Source organism: Cupressus sempervirens, chromosome 9, assembly GCF_028749045.1.
Source record: "Cupressus sempervirens isolate cs-2001-9-10 chromosome 9, ASM2874904v1, whole genome shotgun sequence".
Classification (NCBI taxonomy): domain Eukaryota; kingdom Viridiplantae; phylum Streptophyta; class Pinopsida; order Cupressales; family Cupressaceae; genus Cupressus; species Cupressus sempervirens.
The window spans coordinates 154015076-154037585 of record NC_143126.1 but is presented as its reverse complement, the minus strand read 5'-3'; the positions used below and the strand labels follow the sequence as shown (position 1 = coordinate 154037585).

The 22510-nt window shown below is 31.5% G+C and overlaps 1 protein-coding gene across 2 annotated transcripts; it reads left to right on the top strand.

Moving 5' to 3' along the window:
* The first annotated feature begins 1746 nt into the window (after window positions 1-1746).
* On the top strand, window positions 1747-4950 carry IAA33 (indole-3-acetic acid inducible 33). 2 transcript variants are annotated; one of them, XM_089799373.1, is made up of 3 exons: window positions 1747-2103; window positions 2209-2815; window positions 4331-4950. In XM_089799373.1, the coding sequence occupies exons 2-3, from the start codon at window positions 2259-2261 to the stop codon at window positions 4398-4400; spliced, it is 627 nt and encodes a 208-aa protein (XP_089655499.1). In that variant the 5' UTR covers window positions 1747-2103; window positions 2209-2258; the 3' UTR covers window positions 4401-4950. The 2 variants fall into 2 exon arrangements, with proteins under 2 accessions (XP_089655499.1, XP_089655498.1); XM_089799372.1 differs by having other exon boundaries at window positions 2205-2815.
* Window positions 4951-22510: the final 17560 nt, after the last annotated feature.

Here is a 22510-nt window from a genome sequence, read left to right as displayed (position 1 = left end):
CATTACAATGACTATGGTGTCTTGTGACCAATGCATCAAATTCAGGTGGTGAATGGTTATATCTAGGTAACTCTAATAATTTATTAGAAAATGTGGGTGTATTAGAGTGTGATTGCATGGGATAGTGGAGGTGATAATCATAGATGAATTTATAATTATATGAATGAATAATGACAAAAGGTAATAATCTCAATTTATTATAAGATTTTTCTATTTTTTATATGGACATGTATCAAGATATACTCACAAAATGAGCTTGTAAATATATCAGAAATGGAGGGATGGTGTGATGTAAAAAAATTAATTGTATTTTTCATTAAAAAAATCAAGTGTGAGAAAACTATTTAATAGTTCAATTCATGGAAGATCATTGATATGTTAAAATCATCTTGTTGTTGTCATCTTTACACTATTGTTCTTTTGGTTTTCTCATACCTATCTTGTTTCATTTATATTTTCAATATCGATCAAGCTATTTAACATTGAGTTTATATAATAGCGGCATATATAAAGAAATAAGGATTCTCTAACCATATAAATAATTCTAAGACATACACTCTTAGTGATCAACTTGAGTGGGAAAATATTTTCTTAGAAGTTTGTATAGAAATTTTTATTTTTGTAAATTCAAAAAATAGAAGGCATCAAATATAGCAAGAATAAATAATCATCCACAAGAACCAACCTATACTAATTCATTATACCCATTTCTATAATGATCATAGAATACTAGATCATGCATGTTTCCAAAGATAAAGTCTTTAAACCAATGTATGTTTAATTTTAGAATATGGAGGAATTTTTTAATAGCAATAAAAACAATTTCCAAGATACACATATTCTAAGCATATCTAAATTAGTGTTTTTGTAAATTTTAATGGATGATTTCTTTCAACAATTTTTTTTGATCCAGTAATTTTTCGAAGTCTAAATTATTTATTTAATTACTATTATCATTTATTTATTATCATTATATGTTAAGCTTCATTAGATTGGAACCCAAGACCTCTTCGATAAGAGGCTCACAATTTACCATTGTGTTGTAGGTGCTTGCCTTTTCTTTAAACATTTTAAAATAATAATAAAAATTGAAAAAATAAGCATATTCATCAATAACACATCTCAAATACTTATTTCTATTTTTTTCAATAGACAATAGACCAAAGCGAAGATAAAGATGGAGATCAAGTCGGCTCGAATCTAAGGGTAAGAGACTCACAACTTATGATTGACCTACAAAATGTTCCCTATCTTAAAATTATTGTTGAGTACATTAAATTATACAATTGAACACCTATGATTAAGAATATGTTATCTTTTTACATCAAACAATAAATATGATATTTACCAACATGGAAGATGATAACTTTTTAAGGCATACCTAGAGCTCATGACCCTACAACTAAGAGCCCAATAAAAATACACCCCTCCTAAACAAATTGGTTGATTTTCACAATTATTGCCCCTTTTCCCAAATTCTTGAATGCATTTTCATTCATCCCTCTAATAGTGGTGTCCCTTTGGATTAGGACAAGATGAGAATTTAGAGGCCCAACTTGCCTAATCATGGTGATTTCACATGCAATGTCCTCACTACCTTCATGGCTTCGATTACCCATAGATAACACTTTGTGAATCTTGGTGTGAAAGCAAAGTGAAAGCAAAGTTGGTGGCAATTGACTTGTGAAATGAGTCGGGCTGTAAAGCACAAACAGACACTCTCGTACGCAACCTCCATGACAACAAACAAACAGCTCGTCTCGCATATATATATTAATTAGGGCGTCCTCGAGATGCATGTAAAACTTTACACCTTCTTTCTCTCCCATGAATTGTGAGGTTTGAGACGTGCATGTGAGATTTGGCCTTGCGTGCCCGCGCCTTGTTTTGGTACACTGAAATCGTGAAACGAAATCTCCTCAATTTCGGGTCAAAGGGAGAAAAAAATTAATGGGAGCGACTGCAACGTAACGCTGAGAAGAGAGGGGAATAAAAATATGGAGATTTCCGACATGCTTGACTTAAATGTGCGCCTTGCTCAGACCGACCAGTCAAACCACCCGAGCCGTGCGGCGATGGGCGCGCGGTCGTGCAGATTACAAGGTGCCTTCTTTACTATTTAACGCTTTCTTTATTTCGCATGACCTGTTTTTCCCTCCTCCGCCACATTTAATACACCCGCAGATTCACACAATCATTTGCAGCCAGGGTTTCGTCTTTCTTTTTCTGGAAGAATCGGAGGTTTTTGAGTTGTTGAGATGGATGGCGGGCCGGACAAGGGCGGAGAGATTTTTCATGCCTGGAGGGATTCGATCTCCGGCGGTGCTGCCGCCGCTGCTGCTCAGAATGCGAATTCGAATTTCTACGCCAGGCTTCTCGCTGGGCCGAATTACAGGTTCCAGGGACGCGACGGGATTCGAACCTGCGGCGATGCGACGGGTGCCGCGGTGAATAGAGCGGGTGCGCCTTTCTTGCAGGGTAGGCAAAGCGCTTTTGTGACCCCCGCGGGTTCGAACACGGGACCGGTTGATGAGTTTTCGGATTTGGGGTTTCCTTTCAGCTTTCCTCTCCATTTGGCGCCGCCTCAAGTGACGGTTGTTCTGGAGGGACGGTCCATCTGTCAGAGGATTTGCCTTGATCATCATGCAAATTATGAGTCGTTTGCGAGAGCGCTGCGGAAAATGTTCGCCGACATTGTTGTTGTTTCTGCTCTGGATGAGTCTTGCGTTAATTTGGCTAACGCGGTGCCTGGTCACTTGGTTGCTTATGAAGACATTGAAGGAGATCTTCTCCTCGCCGGGGATCTGTCATGGAAGTAAGCTACTGTTAAATCTTTTTTGAATTTGTCGAAATGTCTGTTTTCAAAGAAGAAATTTGTTTCATTTAAGGCGGAAGATTTTGCCACCGCCATTAAATATGCAGTTAGAAGCTATTTTCGTTTTTATGTCTGGTTGCATTTCTCGAGGTAAAGGATGTTCGGCAAGGAATTAAAAATCCTAGATTCAAAAAATTTAAGCTAAATGTGTTTCGTGTTAACCGCAAAATGTTTATTTCCAAGCAAAATCTTGTTTCAGATTTTTTGCCGGGCTGTTTTCCCCGAGCGAAAGGAATTTACTAATATCTTTGAAGAAATTTTTCATTTCTAGATGGAACATTTTACCATCGCCATTAAATATACTGTGTAGGAGCTTTTTCAGGTTTCTCGCCTGGTTGCTTTGTTCGAGGGATAGGAAGTGAGGCCGGAAATTATTTATCTTAGATTCAAAATTTATGATGAATGTGTTTCGTATTAACCGCAAAATGTTTATTTGCTTTGCTCGAGGGAAACGAATTTTCTAAAATCTTCGAAGAAATTTGTCTCATGACGGAACATTTTATCAGCACCATTAAATCGTGTAGAAGCTTTTTCAGTTTTCTCGCAGGGTTGCTTTACTCGAGGGATAGGAATTGAGACCGGGAATCATCTATCTTAAAGATTCGAAAGAAATTGGCATTCTGATATGCTACCTTAAATATTTTCTGGATCGGGTTATCCGAGTTTTCTGTTCTTCATCCAATGTTTCTGATCATATCATCATTTTTTCTTGTTTTTTATTATAAAAGATCTTAGAATATACATTCAAACTGATAATATTATGTAATTTTCTTGAATTTTGTTTTGTTTCTGAAAGCGTTTCCGTCCACGAACGTTTGGGATCATGATCCATCTTCATTTTCTTTTCCTTTTTTATTCATCCTAATGATAGATCCTGAGATACGATTCAAAAGGTGGAGGTAGTTCACATAAATGATATTCCACCTAACATTATTTAGCTTATTCTACCCTCCTTGTTCTTTTGTTCCAAGCTTACAAATCAAGCTGCCATTTTTAAGCGTAACTTATAAGCTGATACTTTTAAGCTTATCTTCTAAGCTTGGATTTTTAAGCCTTTTAGACGCTTTTCCAGCATACTGAGATTAAAGAAACGCCACACACAGCCATTTTCCTACTGACAAAGCTTTTCCATTTTTTCATCTGTTTCAAAAACATTTATTCAATTTTCATACTCAGCATTGAAACAGACAGCTGAATCGAGCACAAAATCAATAAACAAATAGTACTATTATAGCTCATCATTTTTCCTATAATTAGTACTATGAAGCATTCACTGGCTACCTTTATTTAGATTTTAAGCCACATTTGAGTTTCTGTTGTTTCTTCGACTAGACGATCTCTAACAGCTCTAATAATGATAATAATAATTTAATTAAGACATGTCATAGTCATGTACAGTTTATTATTTTGCATGTGAGTTAACAGAATAATAACTCTTTGTCTTTTCTGTTACAGAGATTTTGTCCGGGCTGCAAAGAGAATTAGAATTTTACCGGCGAAGAATCCGCCACGGAGGAGTCATTGATTATCTGGTACTCACAAAGAATCAACTGAAGCTCAATGGTTTTGATTATTTAATTGTAAAAATTGGCCGTATGTGTAAATGCAAAAATAGCATTATTTTATAGAAATGAAGTTGTTGATCTGTTTAGACCAAGTAATATCTGTCATGAGTTTTGGAGTTTTCTTTTCCATTCTCTCAACGAACTGGCCAGTTTGGAGTGGGAACAAAAACACCAAGTTTAGCGATGTTATTCAGTAAAGTTATTAGGAATAGTCTAATTTTAGACTTGTTTATTCATATGTCTGCTTAGTATGAGTTGGCAATATGATCAGCATGAGCCTGTGACAGTCTTATCAGTTCTGAACACAATGAATCCAAAGTCAAGAATAACAGCTCCACGAAGAAAGCGGGACAAATTTGGGGGATACAAACTAGCACACAGATATAATTCTAACAATAATATCATTATAGCTTTACAGCAATGATGTTTCCACAGTTGTATAAATATGGACACAGTTCAACTCAGAGATAATTCAACCATCAATGTAATATTCATTGGTGATTCATCAAAGTGCGGTTTTAAATATTTTGTATCTTCTTTAAAAATCAGTGGCTTACTTAAGGAAGCTAAACTCTACCAAATGTAGTTGAAAAACAATGGCTCTTAGGGGATTGACTTTTCTTATCTAAATCGTTGACATACAGTCCTCATATTTGTTACTGACTCGTCTTTTTTTGTTCTTATGGGCTGTTTTTTATTTCGTTGGTATTAGAAGTACGAATCGAAGTATATGGGCTTCAAATTAACAAACTTTGAATTGTTAAACTTGTTACTTATTAAACTTGCTAATGCGGTGAACTGTAAAACACCAGACACAATGAGTCAAAGAGACATAATGAGTCAAAGGTCTTGCTTGGAAAAGAAGGAAAATAGAGATTTATAGATAGAATGGAAGGATAGAAAGAGAGAGCTAAAAGAGAGAATAATGTGTTATTATAAGGACAAGTAAAGATAGCATGATGGAGAGAGTTGAAGGAAATTAAAAATATATTAATAATTGTATTATTTTAAGAAATATATAAATAACAATAGAAATTATATTATATGAATGAATTACTCATTTCTACCAATTCAATTATAAGTTGAAATAATTAATTTTAAAAAATAAATTGTTGATTACTTAATTCAAACTATCAAAATATCTAGTATGTTTGAGGGGTAGTATTAGTTTTCTAATTTGTGAAATGGTATGAGAAAAAATTATATCAAGATTGTAAAATAGTAGCTAGTAAAACATAGTATAAAGTTAAAGAAATAGCATTTTACAATTGGCAGAAATAAATATCAATGTAAAACTAATAAATATATTTAAAATAAGAAATATAAAACATTTAGCTTATATTTGAACTTGGTAAGAAAAATAAATTGTGATAATTAATTATATTTAGTAGACATTCATTTTTGTCCAAAGTTGTGTGAGGTGGAAGTTAAAAATATTACTTTATTGAAAATCTAATCAACTTTTCACAAATGTGAAAAATATAAAGTTGTAATTAATGCATTCATTAATGCATGAGAGAATTGTTAGAAAATATTTGTATTTTTGTTGAAGAAAAATAAATTTTCTCCCTACCAAAAATAGTATGGTCCAATAGAGTGAATGAAAAATGTGATTTATAAAATAATGAAAAATTAGAAAAGATGTATACATTTGAAGTTTCTTTTAATCTTTAAAATCCTATGAGTTGATTTGTCAATTGAATTGAATGAAAGAAATAGTATCTTACCTTTGGTAGGAACTAATAAACTATCTAAATGGGCGATCTCAACCCATTATTATTAAATAAATTTGAGAAAGTCACTATTTCTCATGTATACAGAGCAAGGTAATCACATAAAAGATCATGTTTTTAAAAGACAAGATTAATGAGGACAAGATACATTGCCTTATCAATTTAAATAATAATGATGAATACATCAAACCAATATAATTGTTATTTTTAATGTGACAGATTCAAAGTGCTAAGAAAGGTGATCATAGGCATGCTTTCTAGGTCGTTTAGGTCATTCTTCTTCTCTATTTTTCCCTTGCTTACAATCATCTAGCCTTCAAGAATGAGAGGATCTTTGACAGAATCATGGGTGGGGAGCCAAAAAGACAAGAACCTAGAAATTGCAATGAATGGAAGGAGGAACCCAAGGTCTAAAATCAAGTGGTGAAGGGCAGGGTAACACCTTATCTGGAATGTCTCCTTTCCTCTTAACACCTACTTTATCTCTAAAATTTACGGTCTACTAATTGATGGTCTAAATTTTTTAAAGGAAACAAAGATCATAGAAGATGCATTGAAGAAATTTCCAAAGGACAAAGTTGAGAAGAAGGCTTTGGTTAAGCTGGACAACTCTGTCTCTAAAAAGAAAATTAAACCCTTATGGTGCCATGTATTAAGTTGTGTTAGGTCTTATTTTACCCTAGATAGTAGGAAGAAGCGTGTCCATTGTTTCAATTTTGTGTTGTTAAACCATTTCTAGTATGGCAATAAATTTTGTTTCCCTATTTTACCATGCATTCCATGAATAGGAGTGTGGTCAATCATAGGAAGAAAGCTTCTCATCTTATCCTCCACGAGGGTTCCATCCTTCTTTTTGCTAAATACTACAAAGCTAGAATCTTTCTATGAACCCAAAAATTAAATATGAAAGTGAGTTGAGGAGAAAAGGAAAAAAAATTCTACTAAGAAGAAAAAATAAGTGGAGAGTGAAGATTCTAGGATGGAAATGGGAGAGGAGGAAGAAGCCTCTTCCATGGACACCCAGGAGGATAGGGTTTTTGTTGACTTCTAGGGTGATGATGAAGATGGGATGAAAATAGAGGAAGAGGGTGAGGAGTCCCCCACTATTAAAAAAGTTAAAAACTCCACCCTCTCTACTAAAAAGTCCTCTCTCTACTTAAAAGTTGAAGACTCTAGAAGAGGGGAATAAGGAGAGTCTAAATCAGGAAGATTAAAAAGGAAAGAATATTGCTAGGGTGGATTTCCCTATCAAGAACATAGTGGGGTATGGTGTGTCAGAGTTTGATGAGGAGTTAGTGATGAAGTGAAGGAGGAGGAAAATCCCACCCCTAATCAAAGTGATCTAAAAAAAATTGATAAGGCTAAGGAAAAAGTGAAGGCCTTAATTGCCTCTAATAGATGGATTATTAATGAAATCAATATCATTAAACATGTAATGGGAAATTTAGAAAATAATTCACAAGGAGAGGTTTGAAGAAAGGAAAGGGTTAGAAGAAGGCATCCTTGGTCAAATGCAGGACTTGAAGAAAATCATTAGGGATAGTGATATAAAAATCCTAGGGCTATTACAGAAATTGGTTGCTAGTAAAGGTAAAATAGATACAGATGGCACTGAGCTTAGGGTGGACATGACTAGCAAGGATAAGGGGAAATAAGAGGAAGTCATAAAAAAAACCTTGTAAAAGAACAAGGGATAAACTGAATAGGAACAAAGTGACTATTGCGTTGAAGGATATGGGGGAGGATCTAGAGTTAGCTGAGATCCAGCTAGCCAAACTCCTTAAGGAGATGGCTTGGTTCTACCTCTCTACTAGTTTTATGTTTGTCTTATCTGGTCTTCTTGCTGGTATTTTGGTTTTTGTTTAGGTCACTGGTTTTTTAGAATGCTGGAGTTTACAATGTTTTATCCTTATTCGAACATAGTTTTAAATTTGGACTTAAATGATTGTATTAAATTAGTACTTTTGGGTTTCAAGTCCATGTAAAACCTTATTTTACCTTAATCCAAAAAAAAAAATTTGAATTTTGATAGACATCTATTTAGGGTCATTTGACTTAGCAAATAAATTTTAAGTTAATCAACTCTTCATAAACTAATCAACTTTCAATAGTTACTTTAGAGTCTCCATCTTTAACTCTTCAATCTAGATCTAGATCTAGCTACCAAATAAAATAATTCAATGTTTACTATCATTGATAAAAAAAAAATTAGTCTCCCTACTTTCCTACAAGCTTGATTTTTTTTTTGATCGATAAGAGGCCGAAGCCAAGATTAATTAATATGCTAATTATAATTATTTGTTAACCGTGAGTAGATTTGAACCCAAGAACTCTTCGATAAGAGGTTCACAATTTACCATTGTGTTGTAGGCTCTTGCTTGAACAAGCTTGATTTTTAAAAATATATTCTCTTTTATAAATTTTTATGTTAGAAAAATGTGTTTTGACCTTGTATTTATATACAGTTACTATGTGTCTAATTTTCCTTATTCTTTCTTGAGGTTCAAATAGCTAGATAAGTATTTCAATAATTTTTCATTACAATATTATATCCAATCTTTAAAAAAATAAATTTATATCTTTAAGTTGCCAAAAAAATCTTATGAATTGAATTATGAAGGAATTAGACACTCTAAAGCAACCTAGAGAATTGGGTAACTAGTGTGGTGGATTATAAAGGGTGCTATAACATGTTGCGATCATTTTGGTGTTTCAAAGAATTCAATAATCAAGCATTGGGCTCAAAATTTATGGCTTGAAAGTTTGATCTCCTAAAATAGGAACTATAGAAATGTGTCCAACACATAAATAAGCTATAAAAGGGAGTTTCATGTATTTGAGTGTGTTTTGACTCACCATAAGACATTTTTCATTAGATATAAGTTGTACGTCACTTTATCAGTGATTTTTAGCTCATCATTTTGTAGTATCACATGACAATTTTATGTATTTTACCTCTTATATATTAGGTGCATGACATGGTGGGTGGCTATGAGAGTCCTATAATTATTTAGAACTACCTATGAAACTTAGATTGTTTATGTAGATCTTATTTGTTGATACATTGAAATGCCAAAGTGATTTAAAGCTAACAAAAAGTTATGACCCCATGAATTTGGTGTAACCAAATATACCAAATGGACATGTGCTTCATGGATATGTTCAGTAACATACTATGCCAAACTAGGCCCTTAAGTGGCAATGAAAATGTAAAAAAATAAGGTTAGGCAAGTTGATGCAAAATTTTGAAAAAGTTATCAATCTTATATCAAAAAATATGTAAAGAAGAAATCCATAGAAAATTTAATACAGTTTCTAAGCTATTTGATCTTTTTAAAAATTATTCTATATGGGAAAAATTTCTAATTTTAATGCAATAGTTAAAAACATTTAGGAGAAAGTTAACAAGTAGGTGTATGTCTAATCACCTTAAACATAATCAAATTATAATTATTTTTTACAAGATTCTAGATATAAGTACTAGACTCATATATGGATGTGGTGCATATTTTTTAGTATTATTTTCAAGTAAATAATTAATTATAATTTTTCTTTTATATAGTTTCCAAAAAATAAAAAAAACTCTCATGTGTGACCACCTTAACCTAATCTAAACTTCATCAAATGCAAAACTCTTTTCTTTTTCTCATAGTGGGAAAATCATAGAATTTGATGTATATTTTGAATTTAATTTTTTTTATACTATTAAAAATGTATAGTTATTGTTTAATTAGTCTATAAATCAAGACTAAAAGATAATAAGTATGTGTATGTTTGATCAAACTAAAGACAATCAAATGATTTTTTTTTTGTAAGATTCTATATATAAATAGTAGACTCATGTCTAAATGTGACACATTTTTTTATAATTTTTTGAAGTAAATAGTTAATTATGATTTTTCCACTAAACTTTTCTAGCCACCTTAACTCAGTCTAAACTTTATCAATTTTTCTTTTCTTTTCTTTTAGTCGATGAAGCATATAATTTAACACGTTTCAAAATTCAAAAATGCTATACCATTTGAAATTTTAATCAAGACTTCTTTTTCACATTTTCACTTTTTGGCATACCATGATCCTACACATATCTTAACCCTAGAGGCACCCAATGGAATATTTCAAAAAAATATACCAACTTACCACATTTTGGCACCACATATCACTCACTAGACTTCAATGAAGGGTCCTCAAATACTCTTGGTCATGCGACATGTGTTCAATCTATGTTCTTAGCTTCCAAGGGAGTGATGGGACCCATATCATTCATGGGTTGATTCAATAATTTCATCTAATGGGGGCATCTTGAGGCATTATCCTCTTAAAAAGATGTGTCAGATTTTCATTTTGCATCTTCCTTTGGAGGAAATTTTTTAAGACCCACTTACATATACTAAATTTGCAAAGGCCTTTGTTCATTGCATTAATGAGGTTAAATTAACAAAATCATTCCTCTATAGGCTTGTGAACACATTATGAAAAGTTTTTTTAGGGAGTTCTACTAGAGCTAATTTTGGGAGGAGTTTTTCAAAAACTTTATTCATCCATGTAGAACACTTAGAAAATAGTTACCGTATCATTCTTCAAACTTGTCCTTTTATTGAGATAATCAATACATAAGATATATTTCAGTATACCCAAATTTATTGTAGTGTATTTTCTAATAATCTTAAGCTCTATGTTATTTTAGAGGGACACAATTATCATTTGTTATCTCATGCTTTTATAATCTCATCATAGATGTACATGTCATTGGACCATGTTTTATATAATTGAACAATATTTGTGATCTAGAGATATACTATGATATTTCATTGCACAACTTCTCATGGAATAATTATTTTTAGTTAGATTACACAACTCTTATGGGTCTACATAGGTACTTCTTATGAAGAGATTTGAATGTTCTTCACTATTTCCATCTGACTTTAGCATTCTATTTTCTACTCAACAATAGAGAGGGTGTGGTATTTCAATTTCCTAATATTTTGGGATTTCTTGTTTCCTAGCTTCCCTATATTTCCCTTTCACAAAATATGGTCATGAAGAGCTGACTTATGAACCCATGGAGGTTCTTTGCGTATTGTATCAAGTCTACCATATGCAATGATTAATAACATCTCTCATTTATATGTGATCCTCTTATGGATCAATCATATTTCCTAGTATGCCTAGTGGGTTATAACTTTCACAATTGGAGGCAAAACGTGTGGTGCTTTCTTTAATTTTTTAGCCTTAAAGAGGTGCATTTGAAGTACATGGAAATAAATTAGTTCATGGATTATTGATGTCTCTAATGGAATATACTTGGTCTTTCATTCTAAGGGCTTATGCCCACACTTAAAGCATCATGTAAATATAATTCTATTTTTATCAATGCTTCAACATGGAGGGATGTCATGTACACATGTTTCTTTCTCCCTCCCTTCCGTAATAGAATTTTATTTTCCTCCCTCCCAGTAATACCAAGCTAAAAATGCTTAAAGTTTTCATCCATGTCAATCTCTTATAGTTGGATATGATAAACCTTCTTATGATCTCAGTATGGCTACCCCTTCATACCATCTTTGGTATTGTAGTTGAGGGTCATCATGTTTCACAATCAATGAGAACATAGCTAATGTAATAGAAATTTCTTTCTCTACCATTTTCATCATAGTAAGCTAATAAGGATATCAAATCATTTAAGATCATTAAAATAATGAATAAAAAGGCTCTATCTCATGCAACTAGTGTCAAATAGAGGTATTAACTAGATAATTATTAATATAATTAAAGGTTTCCTATCGTTCTTGATCCCATTTGAAATAGAGATCCTTTTTTAGAAATTGCATGAATTATTAAATTAAAAAATAATTCTTAATATGGTCTATATCTTCCCTTGTAATGTACAAAGCTAAGAGATATTCATGGGTAGGGGCATGATAACTATTGCATCAATTTTATTTTTGTCAAATTCAATTCCAAGTATAGGGACAATGAATCTGAAATTTGATTAACATTTATGAAAAATAAATACTTTATACTTTAGGAGATTTAATTTCATCTTATAGAGGAAAAATCACTCAAGAGTCGATAACATGTTCTAGATAAAGAGTTGACTTTTTAAAGATATCATCCACATATCTTTCTTGATTTAATGTATAAAATCCTGAAAGATTTCATGTTGATAGTTTGCAAAAGTATTCTTTAATCTAAACAAAATAAAGACATACTAGAATATTCCTCAAGGGGTAGTGAAAGTAATCTTATATTGACCTTTTGGGTTTATAGGAATTTGATTGTAGAGAAAAAAAAGTCATCAATAAAAGCAAATGATGCATGGCATGGTGTTGAATTCACAATTATATCTATGTTTGGAAGCATAAAGCTATTTTTCAAACAATTATTAGTTAGATTAAAAATACATTACATAGATAAATATGGAAATAAAGTTTATTAACAAGAGTTGTATTCAATATCTAGGGCCATTAGTAAATGGGATAGAGAAAACCCTTCTTTCAATTACTCCTGTATCTCATTATTAATTGAAAATGAAACCTCGATTTCATCTTTATGATCTTTTTTTACATGATTTACATCTAAAGAAAACATGACATTGTGAACCACTATAAACTCATCAATTCCAAACATGTCTTAAAGTAATATGCCCAAGTGAAAACATCAACGTAATTTTGTTGGAAACTGGTATGAGACTTATCCTTTCTAGGATTGAGTAGAGTGAGTTTTTGGTTGGGTATATGAGTCTATATAGTTTCCATTAATGTCAACATATGTCTATATATTGTTAGTGCTAGAAATCAATTTCTTTTCAAAGTTGTTGAGAATATTGCTCTAAATATTCTTCATGTTGTAAATGTTTCAATGAGTTTTTGGGATGCTGTGGGATAATATTTGAAGATGTTAGATCTCAACATTTTTGCTTTATATTTGTGTACAATGAAATTAGTATTTGTCAAAGTATGGCTATGATTGATAATTATTCCTACATGGTATGCATGTACCACATTTCTTTGCATGATGGTTTTTGATGTTGTGGTTTTGGAACTAAGTTTTTGGTATCCTTCACTTCATTTGCAGGATATTTTGAGCTTCAAAGACATAGTTTCATTTTTTTATGGTGTTCTTAATCTAGGATTGGTTGACCTTGGGTCTCTACACTTCATTAATTATCTTGATGAATGCATAATATAAAATGTATATGATGTTTATTTTGGTCCTATATAAGGTAATTTTTGGTCTACATCCCATTCCTTTCCACTAAAGGAATCTATAATGCTGACCTAATTTAAATTTGTGTTTATTTACTTGTCCAAATTATAGTGGGAGAGTTTGCAAATAAAAGGATGGTCTAATAAAGGATTAATTACTAAGGGAGTCGTTTGACATTTGTATATACTTCTGTGAGTTATGTGCAAGCATGTATTTATCTAATGAGGATGTATGAAAGAGGGTCTATCCCTCTATGTGTTAGATAGTGCTCAAAGTATGGTAAAAAGAATTGTTAAATTTTATTTGTTATCTATTGGAATAAGTGAGCCACAGGTATCTAGAGATCTTTTGGTTTCCCTTTTATCATTCATCATCGATGAATCTATTATATTTCATCATTGTTCATCTAATAGTGAGCCTTGTTTCTTTGAGAAGTGAGATGTTTGGCAATAAGCATGTGGTGGTGAGCTTTTCTTTCTAAACATTGCCTTAACTAGTGTTCATATATTTGAGAATTAATGGTCTTTATCTTAACAATTTTTTCCATTTAAATCTAGTGCTCAATGTGTATGATGTTTTTATGATATTTCATGGTTTTTATCTTTCAAAAACTAAGATATTAAAGTACATTTGGTGTAACTAGTTAAATGATTAAAGTTCAATTTATTTTGGATCACTGATTCATTCCCACACCCACACCCCTAATCATTATCTAAACATGCATATTATTAGTCAAATTAAGATGAGTATGCTTGGTGAATTATACCTTGGGTGAGTTTACTTTAAAAAGATAAGCCTTATGAGGGTATTCTAAAGTATCTTTTATTGGGATAGACTTCTCTTGCACATCTATGTGAGGTAGTACCAAATAAGAGGATTTTTTCCTATTAGAAGTCTTTAATAAAATATAGTTCTAAAATGGGGGATAAATTAAGGTTTGACCCATAGAAACCATTTGGCTTAAATACATATCATTGGGGTTAACCTTGACGATTACAATTTTAATATTCACCATGAAATTAATAGAACCATGTAATGTAAATTAAAAAGGACCCAAAAAATGAAGCCAAGGCCTACTTAAGATGATATTATAAGGAAGAGGCCTTGGCATAACGTGCACCAAGGTGGGTATCAAATCTAGTCCAACCTTCAATATAAGAATCATAGTGCATATAGAAATATTACTAGTATTTTCAAAACCACAAATGAACAAGAAAGATACAACCAAAGAATTCCTCTCCACCATGATATTAGGTACAAAATTATAGCTAAAAATGTGGAGTGTTAAAATAGTGTCGAGGAGGTGTCATCTTATACCAAGATTATTGATATTTATTTATCATCAATAGGTCTATAAGAATCCTTACTTTTAAATGTGGTAGGTCTTATGGATAGAATGTAATATTCAATGTGTTTGTACACGTATGGTTCATCAACACATCATGTTCATTCATCTCATAGAAAAGAAATAGTTTGAGGGATTCTTGAAGCATTCCTTGGTAAATTAGGGTGGCTTTAGAAGTTCCCAAAGTAAGATCTTAGTAGGAGTAACTCAATATTTCTCAATAAGGTCATAGTCACTTCATTTCTTAGCCACATGTTTTGGTTCTTATGAAAGGTATGGTTGAGAATCTTGTAAAACTATGTTAGCCTAGTTACTATTATGTTTATTCCTTCTATAGCTATAAGTAAGAGAAATGGAGTTATAAGAATTATTTTTTGAATCAAGTGAACTTAGTAAAAAAACCCAAATAATTATTATAGAATGCTTTAGCATAAATAGATTTAACCTTCTTTAGATAAGGAGTAGAATAAATCACACAAATAAATAGTCCCTTAGGCTTTGAGATATATACGGAGACAAAAATGGCATCCATAAACTATATAGTAATAAAGAACGGTGGATCCAAATGTGGACATCATTTAGTAGACTTTTGGAGACATTCCTAGAAAATATAGCACATCAAAATCATCCTTTAATAATTTCATATTGAATTCATAAAATCCTTGAAAGGAAAGATATGGAATTGAGGCATTCATATTGAGTTCACCAAAATATAAAGTAGGGTATTTTCTACCTCAAGATATCAAAACCCCCACAGAGAAAATTTTCCTTATGATACCTCACTTGTACTGGAGCATTGATGAGTTGAGGGATAAAGAAAAAAAATGGAAAAATCTATATATATTTAAGGATACTATAGTGTTATATAAATAAAATAATAAAACTAACTAAAATATTGAAATAACTAGTTACTACGAGGTGCTACAAATTTATATTTTAGTGTTGGAACCAAAAGTACTAATTTTAAATTTCATAACTAGAGATAAGAAATATTTCAACCTTGGGTGATAGTGCAACACAAGAGCAGCTACGGGTCATGTTTTATTTTGTATGGAAAAATATAAAATGGCTTCAAATGAATTTATTTGTGCACTCTTTCAATCTATCAAACTACTTATTATGTTTAGACAATGAAATGGATAAATTTTTTTTGGGAAATATAGGGGCTTGTCATGGCCAAACACCATTTAGGTTTTTCCACACTCATGAATAGCCAAATCAAAAGATTGAGATGAAAATGAAATAGAATAATAGAACCAAATGATTAATGGGGGAGAACCCCTATTACATATACTAAAAGTTATATAGAAAAGAAATAGAAATAATCCTCATTTTATGGAAGAGAGCCCTTATTTCAAAAAGATAATATAACATAGACTATATATAATTTATAGATAATAGATAAGAGATAGTGTTACACAATGCATGCCCCCCCTCATAAGATGATAAAATTTCTTACAAGTGTGATATAAACATGATGCTACAAAAGTATAAGATCTCTTCAATATAGAGATCAAAGCCTTTATGTGTGTGTGTGTGTGTGTGTGTGAGAGAGAGAGAGAGAGAGAGAGATGGGCATTTTTTAAAAATTAAACCTTTTGGGGATAGATATACATTAGATAGAGATGCTTATACATCATGTTGTCATCCCACCATAATAACTCCATATTTGGTCAAGGGAAGATAACACCTTGTTCTTGAACTTAATAATGTTAGAGATGAATATTTGATCATAGAATTACTTCATAAATGTACAAGGTTTAAAGCTCAAGTTTCATAAATACACAAGGTGCAATTTGTGACACTACATTACTAAAATAAAATAAGTGTGACGAAAAGTTAACTAGGATTAATGGAAAAAATATAAATCTCACCTAAATCCTCTCATGCACTTAAAGGAAGGTCATCCATTAGGATCAAAGAGGCTCAAGTGTTAAATGGATGTAATTCTATTTTGTTGTTATGGAAGTTAAATATGAAAATAAAAATGCAAAATGCGACATATAGGACGAGTATGGAAAGAGAAATATTTTTTGTGTATAAAAATAGATAGAAATTTTTTTTAAAAAGTAAATCTTGAGACCAAGTCTAAGAAGAAAAGACAAGGTCTAACCTGCTATCCAAAATTCAACTAAAACAAAAGGTCAAGGCCAACCAAGAGGTTCATAGACTTCTAGGTGGGTCAGGACTGACTAAGAGGTAATTTATGAAAGTCTAATTAAATTTAACCTTGTATTTTTTGATATTTAAATATCCCTCAAATTGTGGCTCCTAATAAGATGTGTATACAACTCCCTCCACATGTGTGCCTCTTATTTCCTACAAAAAGAAAAATATGGAAAAGTGTTGTGGAAATGATTCTTCCTAAATTAAACCCTAGTTGAGGAATCAAACTTGAAATTAAAATTAAAATACTATAAAAAGGGGCATGTTGATATGTAATAGAGGCTTGATAAGATTCCTTTACCTTCACAAACCTTTGTTATGTCAAAAATCTCATGAATATATTTGATATTGTCTTTGATTTTTTGTTGATTTTAGATCTAGGATAGGAAGATCATGAATGACTTGAAAAATTCTTAGATCTCAACCCTCCTTCTATTCCATGCATGATTCTTAATGTTTTCTTAATTAATGAATTTCCTTGATCTCTTGAGAGATATAATGAGCTCTTAGGATTGATAATGAATGTTTGAGTTACCAAATGGTGTTGGTAATATTTGTCATATAGATCTCCTAGCCAATTTTGGTCAAAATTTTAAGGTGACCAAAGTGGATTTGTGGGTCCCACTAAAATCAAAACACTGATACATGATTCAAATTTGGGGTCATTTCTTGGGGTGAGTGGTGACTCTTAGGTTAGGGGCAGCCCAAATCACCCCTAACCCACCCAAACACCCTTGACCCCAATATAATGCTCAAATTTGGGTTTGGGCCCTTATTGAATATAGGGATACAAAAATATGCACAAGATTGAAGTTGTGTCAAGCATAATGTGCATAGAAGCCTTGAACACTAAAATAAAGCCAAAATAGGAAACAAAAATTATGTAGGGATACATTTTAGAACATTTCAATATGCTTGTATGTTTATTTGATGTAGAAAATCTTGTAACTAATATAAGTTTGAATTGGTCCAGTTAAGTATGAAATATGCAAAATCAATTTGATAAGATTGTTGTGTTATAGAGGGATTAGAATATCAACATATGATAGATACTCCTCTATAATAGTTTATGCTTCTATTTCCATTGTATTGAATACACATTTCTTATGTAAGTCCTACTAGTGCCAATCTAATAAATGGTTTGAAGTATTAAAAAGTATGTATGCATGTATGCATACATGTATCCATGCATGCATCTATTCTTGCATGTATCCATGCATGCATATATTCTTGCATGTATGTGTTTATCTATGTATGGATGCATGCATGTATGTATGTATGTACATGTCTAGTACATATGTATGAATGTATATTTGTATATATGCACACATGCATACATATTTTCATGCATGAATGTATGTATGTATGTGTGCATGTATGTATACAACTTATGTATGTATGTAAATCTGTATGCATATATGGATGTATATATGTATGTATATATGTATGTATGCATGTATGCATGTATGTATGTATGTATGTATGTATGAATGAATGAATGAATGAATGAATGCATGTATGTATGTACCTACATATGTACGTATGTATGCATGTATGTATGTACATATGTATGCATGCATGCATGTAATCGCATTGAGAAAGATTGTTGATTAGCATTAAACAATTGATGAGATTGTTGAGATGATTGGAAGGTACATGACTCTCAAATGGTTTCTATTGATGGAAATCATAAGATACATTTGATCGATGAAAACTATGTTTACAAAAAGTTATCAAGTCTCACATAGAAACCTATCATAATTGATGTTATCATTATAATTGGTGATCACTAAGTATCATTAATTAATGAGTGGTGATTACATGGAAAAGAGTAAAGAGGTCAAGGAAGAATTACATTGGATAATGGGTATCCAATAATGAAGATTAAAGAAAGATATGTGTTTTACCTTGGGATATATAGCAAGGTTTGAATACATATGTAATGCATTTTGGTTCCACATGTAATATGTTTCAACCAGTTTGAATGTTGGATATGTAAATAGAGAAGCAAGCCAACCTGGTTGAATCTTATCATTAAGATTCATAAACTATTTGAGAAAAAAAAGGGACACATATTTAAATTGAGGCCTGGGATTAAGAGGCAAAAGATCACAATGCAACATAAAAGATCTGTAATTGCCATATTTTATGTACACATTTAAAGAAAAAATAGAAATTGATGAAGGAAGATAATTAGTGTAAGCTATAAAAAGAGAGATGTAGTGAATATGATCAAAGATACATAGAAGATAAGTGTACAGTGCAAAAATAATAGATCAAATTACATAAGGAATATGATAGTAAAATAGTTTCATTTATAGATTACATATTTTAGTGATTTTCTAATAGTTACAACTAGTAGATCCCTAGATCAGGTGGACCCTAACAGGTTCAAAGTTGCAAATCCCCTAACTAGGTAGACTCTTTATAGAGTTTTGAAAATCCTTTAAAAAGGTAGATCTTACTAGATTTGATTCTACTTAAAATAAGGTACAAGATAACTACTAATAGGGTAAACTCCTGGAAAGGGTAATTATATGCTCTTAACCAAGAAAACTCATTTACTCCAATATAGTGAATATTTTTGGGTACTATCCCCATTGCATTTTAAGTTCTAACCAAGGGTTTTTGTGAGACCAAAATCATTGTGGTATGCGTATCATATGTATGATGAATTGATTTTAACTTTTTTTTATTTTAAAATACTAGTTATATGTCTAATTATTAGTAAATGGAAGTAAAAGATTGTACAAGTTTGCATGTATTGATTCATATCCCCCCTAGCACCTCAAAATCCTAATAATTGGTATTAGAGCATTGATTCTCTTGGTAGTAAGCTTAATAGCTTTAGGGAAAGATCTACAATCACGAAGAGGTATAGGTTTGAAAAATAGCTGGAGGAACAAGCTAACACGATTCATGAGCTATAAGGAAGCTTAAAAAATATCTTGCAATAAGAAAATAGCTTACTATGCAACTAAATGAAAGTCATGATTGTGTTGAACATATGAAAAAATTGTTAAAAGGTTCTATGTCAGAAGAATTTGAAAAATCCATTGAGGAACTAATGGAGAAGAATTAAAAGCTAAACAAAATGGTTAAGGACCTGAAAAGGAATCTAGATAGTCAATCATTCAGAATGTGTGAAATTCTGGAAAGAAAATGAACCATTGAAGAAGCTAAGAGACTCACTCAAGATAGAAAAAGAAATGTTAATAGTGTATTGCATGGGAAGGATGAACAACTCTTTAGTATATCACAGGAGAATGTTATCATGCATGAACACCTTCATGAAAAGACTATAAAGAATCAAGGAATTATAATTGAAACTTGAGGCTCAAAGAGGAAAACGAAAAACTAAAGAAAGAACTTTAGAAAGATAAGGATGTAAATGAAAAGTTAAAATAGTACGGTGAGAGTTTGCAAAAACTAGATAAGCAATTGAAGAACTAAAGAAACCCCAATGAATACTACCAATGTTGGATACAAAGGTCAAAGGAAAAGACATGATTGGTGAATCATCAGAATCCAAATACAAGAAGCATCCAAATAGTCCAAAGGAAGATACAAGAAGATTAGGTATGAGTTCTAACAAACCCTCTTACTTTACTTGCAAAAAGTTTGGTCAAGTTGCAAATGTGTGTAAAAGAAAACCTATTTGTCACCAATACATTTTTTGTCCATTTCCAATAACAATTTTTGATAGAGAAGCCATTTTGAGATGAATTTTCATTATTTATTCAATGGTCCCCATGTTTGTCAAAATTTTGATGCACTATTACATGAGAAGTCAAAATTATGACAAATATGAAAGCAATAAAGACCATGTTAGTTGAGTTTGGAATTACAACATAACATTGTACTATTAAAATTACGATAATGTCTCACAATATTAAAAAAAAACCAAAATCATTTTTATCTCTACCCATAAAAGTTATGTGAAGTATCCCTACCCATGAAAGATATAATTGAGCCAAGTGAGTTTGTTTGTCATATATTCCTTGGTCTCTAGTACAGTATTGATCAATTTCCATAAGTAATCAAATCATAAGTGTGAAGGTCTGAGGAATCACAATGGTTATCTCCTTATTCAAAAAGGTTGTTATCATAATATGCTAGCATTTAATGTAGATCTTAATCTATTTTTTAAAGTCTTTATACCATTTAGAGAGATCAAGTTCTTTTCTTTTTCTTTAAATTTAGACTCACATTTTAATTTAATAATGTTGCAAAAAGGTTGTCATCATAATATGCTAGCATTTAATGTAGTATTTTTTAAAGTCTTTATACCATTTAGGGAGATCAAGTTCTTTGGTTCTTCTTTAAATTTAGACTCATACTTTAATTTAATGTTGCAAGAAGTATTACTTATAAAAGAGGATGTACGTAATGTATAGTAGGGTTTTTCCACATCAACGACTAGAATGCTTCACAAAGTTGTTGTAATCCCACTAGTACATTTAAGGCTCTTCTTAGATGGTTATTATTGTGACGCTTATCCATTGCACATCTCACACAGAGAGGCGTCTAATATATTTTGTGACAAAATTATGATGGTTGGTGTCACCATCAAATGTTCGATGGAAAATGTCATCGCAAAATACAAGTAGGATGCCAAAAATGTGTGACACATTAAATGTAACAAAATTTGAGCATCTGTCGATCTTGTGATGACCTAGCATCATAGTAAGTGAGCATATTTCTTGGCACATGTTGTCGCTTGAGTTGAATTTACAATGTCCAAAAAATTTCTAACGATCAGTTTTTGGAGGTGTCGTTGGTCATATAGCATCATCATCAAAGACTACGTCACAAAATTTTCATGTGTCATCTATATTGCGACGGCTAGGCATGATGTAAAAAAAAATCATTCATTTTGGATTTCCCACTACATGATCATAATGGGAATGAAGATGTGAGACCTACTAATTGTGTATTATCATAGTATAGTCTTTGCACAATATAATATGGTATAGTTAGTATTATTACTACTAGTGTGCAAAGGTAGAACATACTATGATCATAAGTAATAACTAGGCCTAGGGTTATTTATGCGTATGATATGATCATGCAATAGGGAATAAAAATAATCTTTTATCGATCTTACCTACAACCCCACAAACTCCATTTTGTTGCCTTGTGACCTAATTTTTCATTTACTTACTTTTCACCATTACTGACTCTTGATGATATAATAATCCTATCTTACATTTTAATTTGATCTCACGATGATATAATAATATTTGTTAAATAGGATCAATAAAAGACTAATAACTACAAAAATAAAGGAAAAATTGTATCAAAGAGGGTAGAAAATAAGGCTTTGAAGTTTAGAATGAATTAGAATTTAACATGAACATAGCCAAGTGCTTGTTATAAATAAAGTCAAACGGAAAAAAAACTAAATGCTTAAAATTTCACCCTTCAACTTAAAATTTCAATGTAGATGTAATGTGGAAGTAAATCCAAGAGCTTAGCCTATAGACTAAACCAAAATCATCAAATCTTATGATGGGGAACTTGTTGACATTGCAATCAAGTTTGTTTATTAGTGACACATACACTTATTTAAACAGTTAATAACTACCGAGCATATTATGCAGTTAATAGTGTTAAC

Bases quoted from the DNA above. Each gene is read 5' to 3' on its own strand.
- IAA33 (XM_089799373.1), top strand. From the start codon at position 2,259: ATGGATGGCGGGCCGGACAAGGGCGGAGAGATTTTTCATGCCTGGAGG. The intron at 2,816-4,330 runs GTAAGCTACTGT...TTTCTGTTACAG, and splicing joins GCCGGGGATCTGTCATGGAA to AGATTTTGTCCGGGCTGCAA.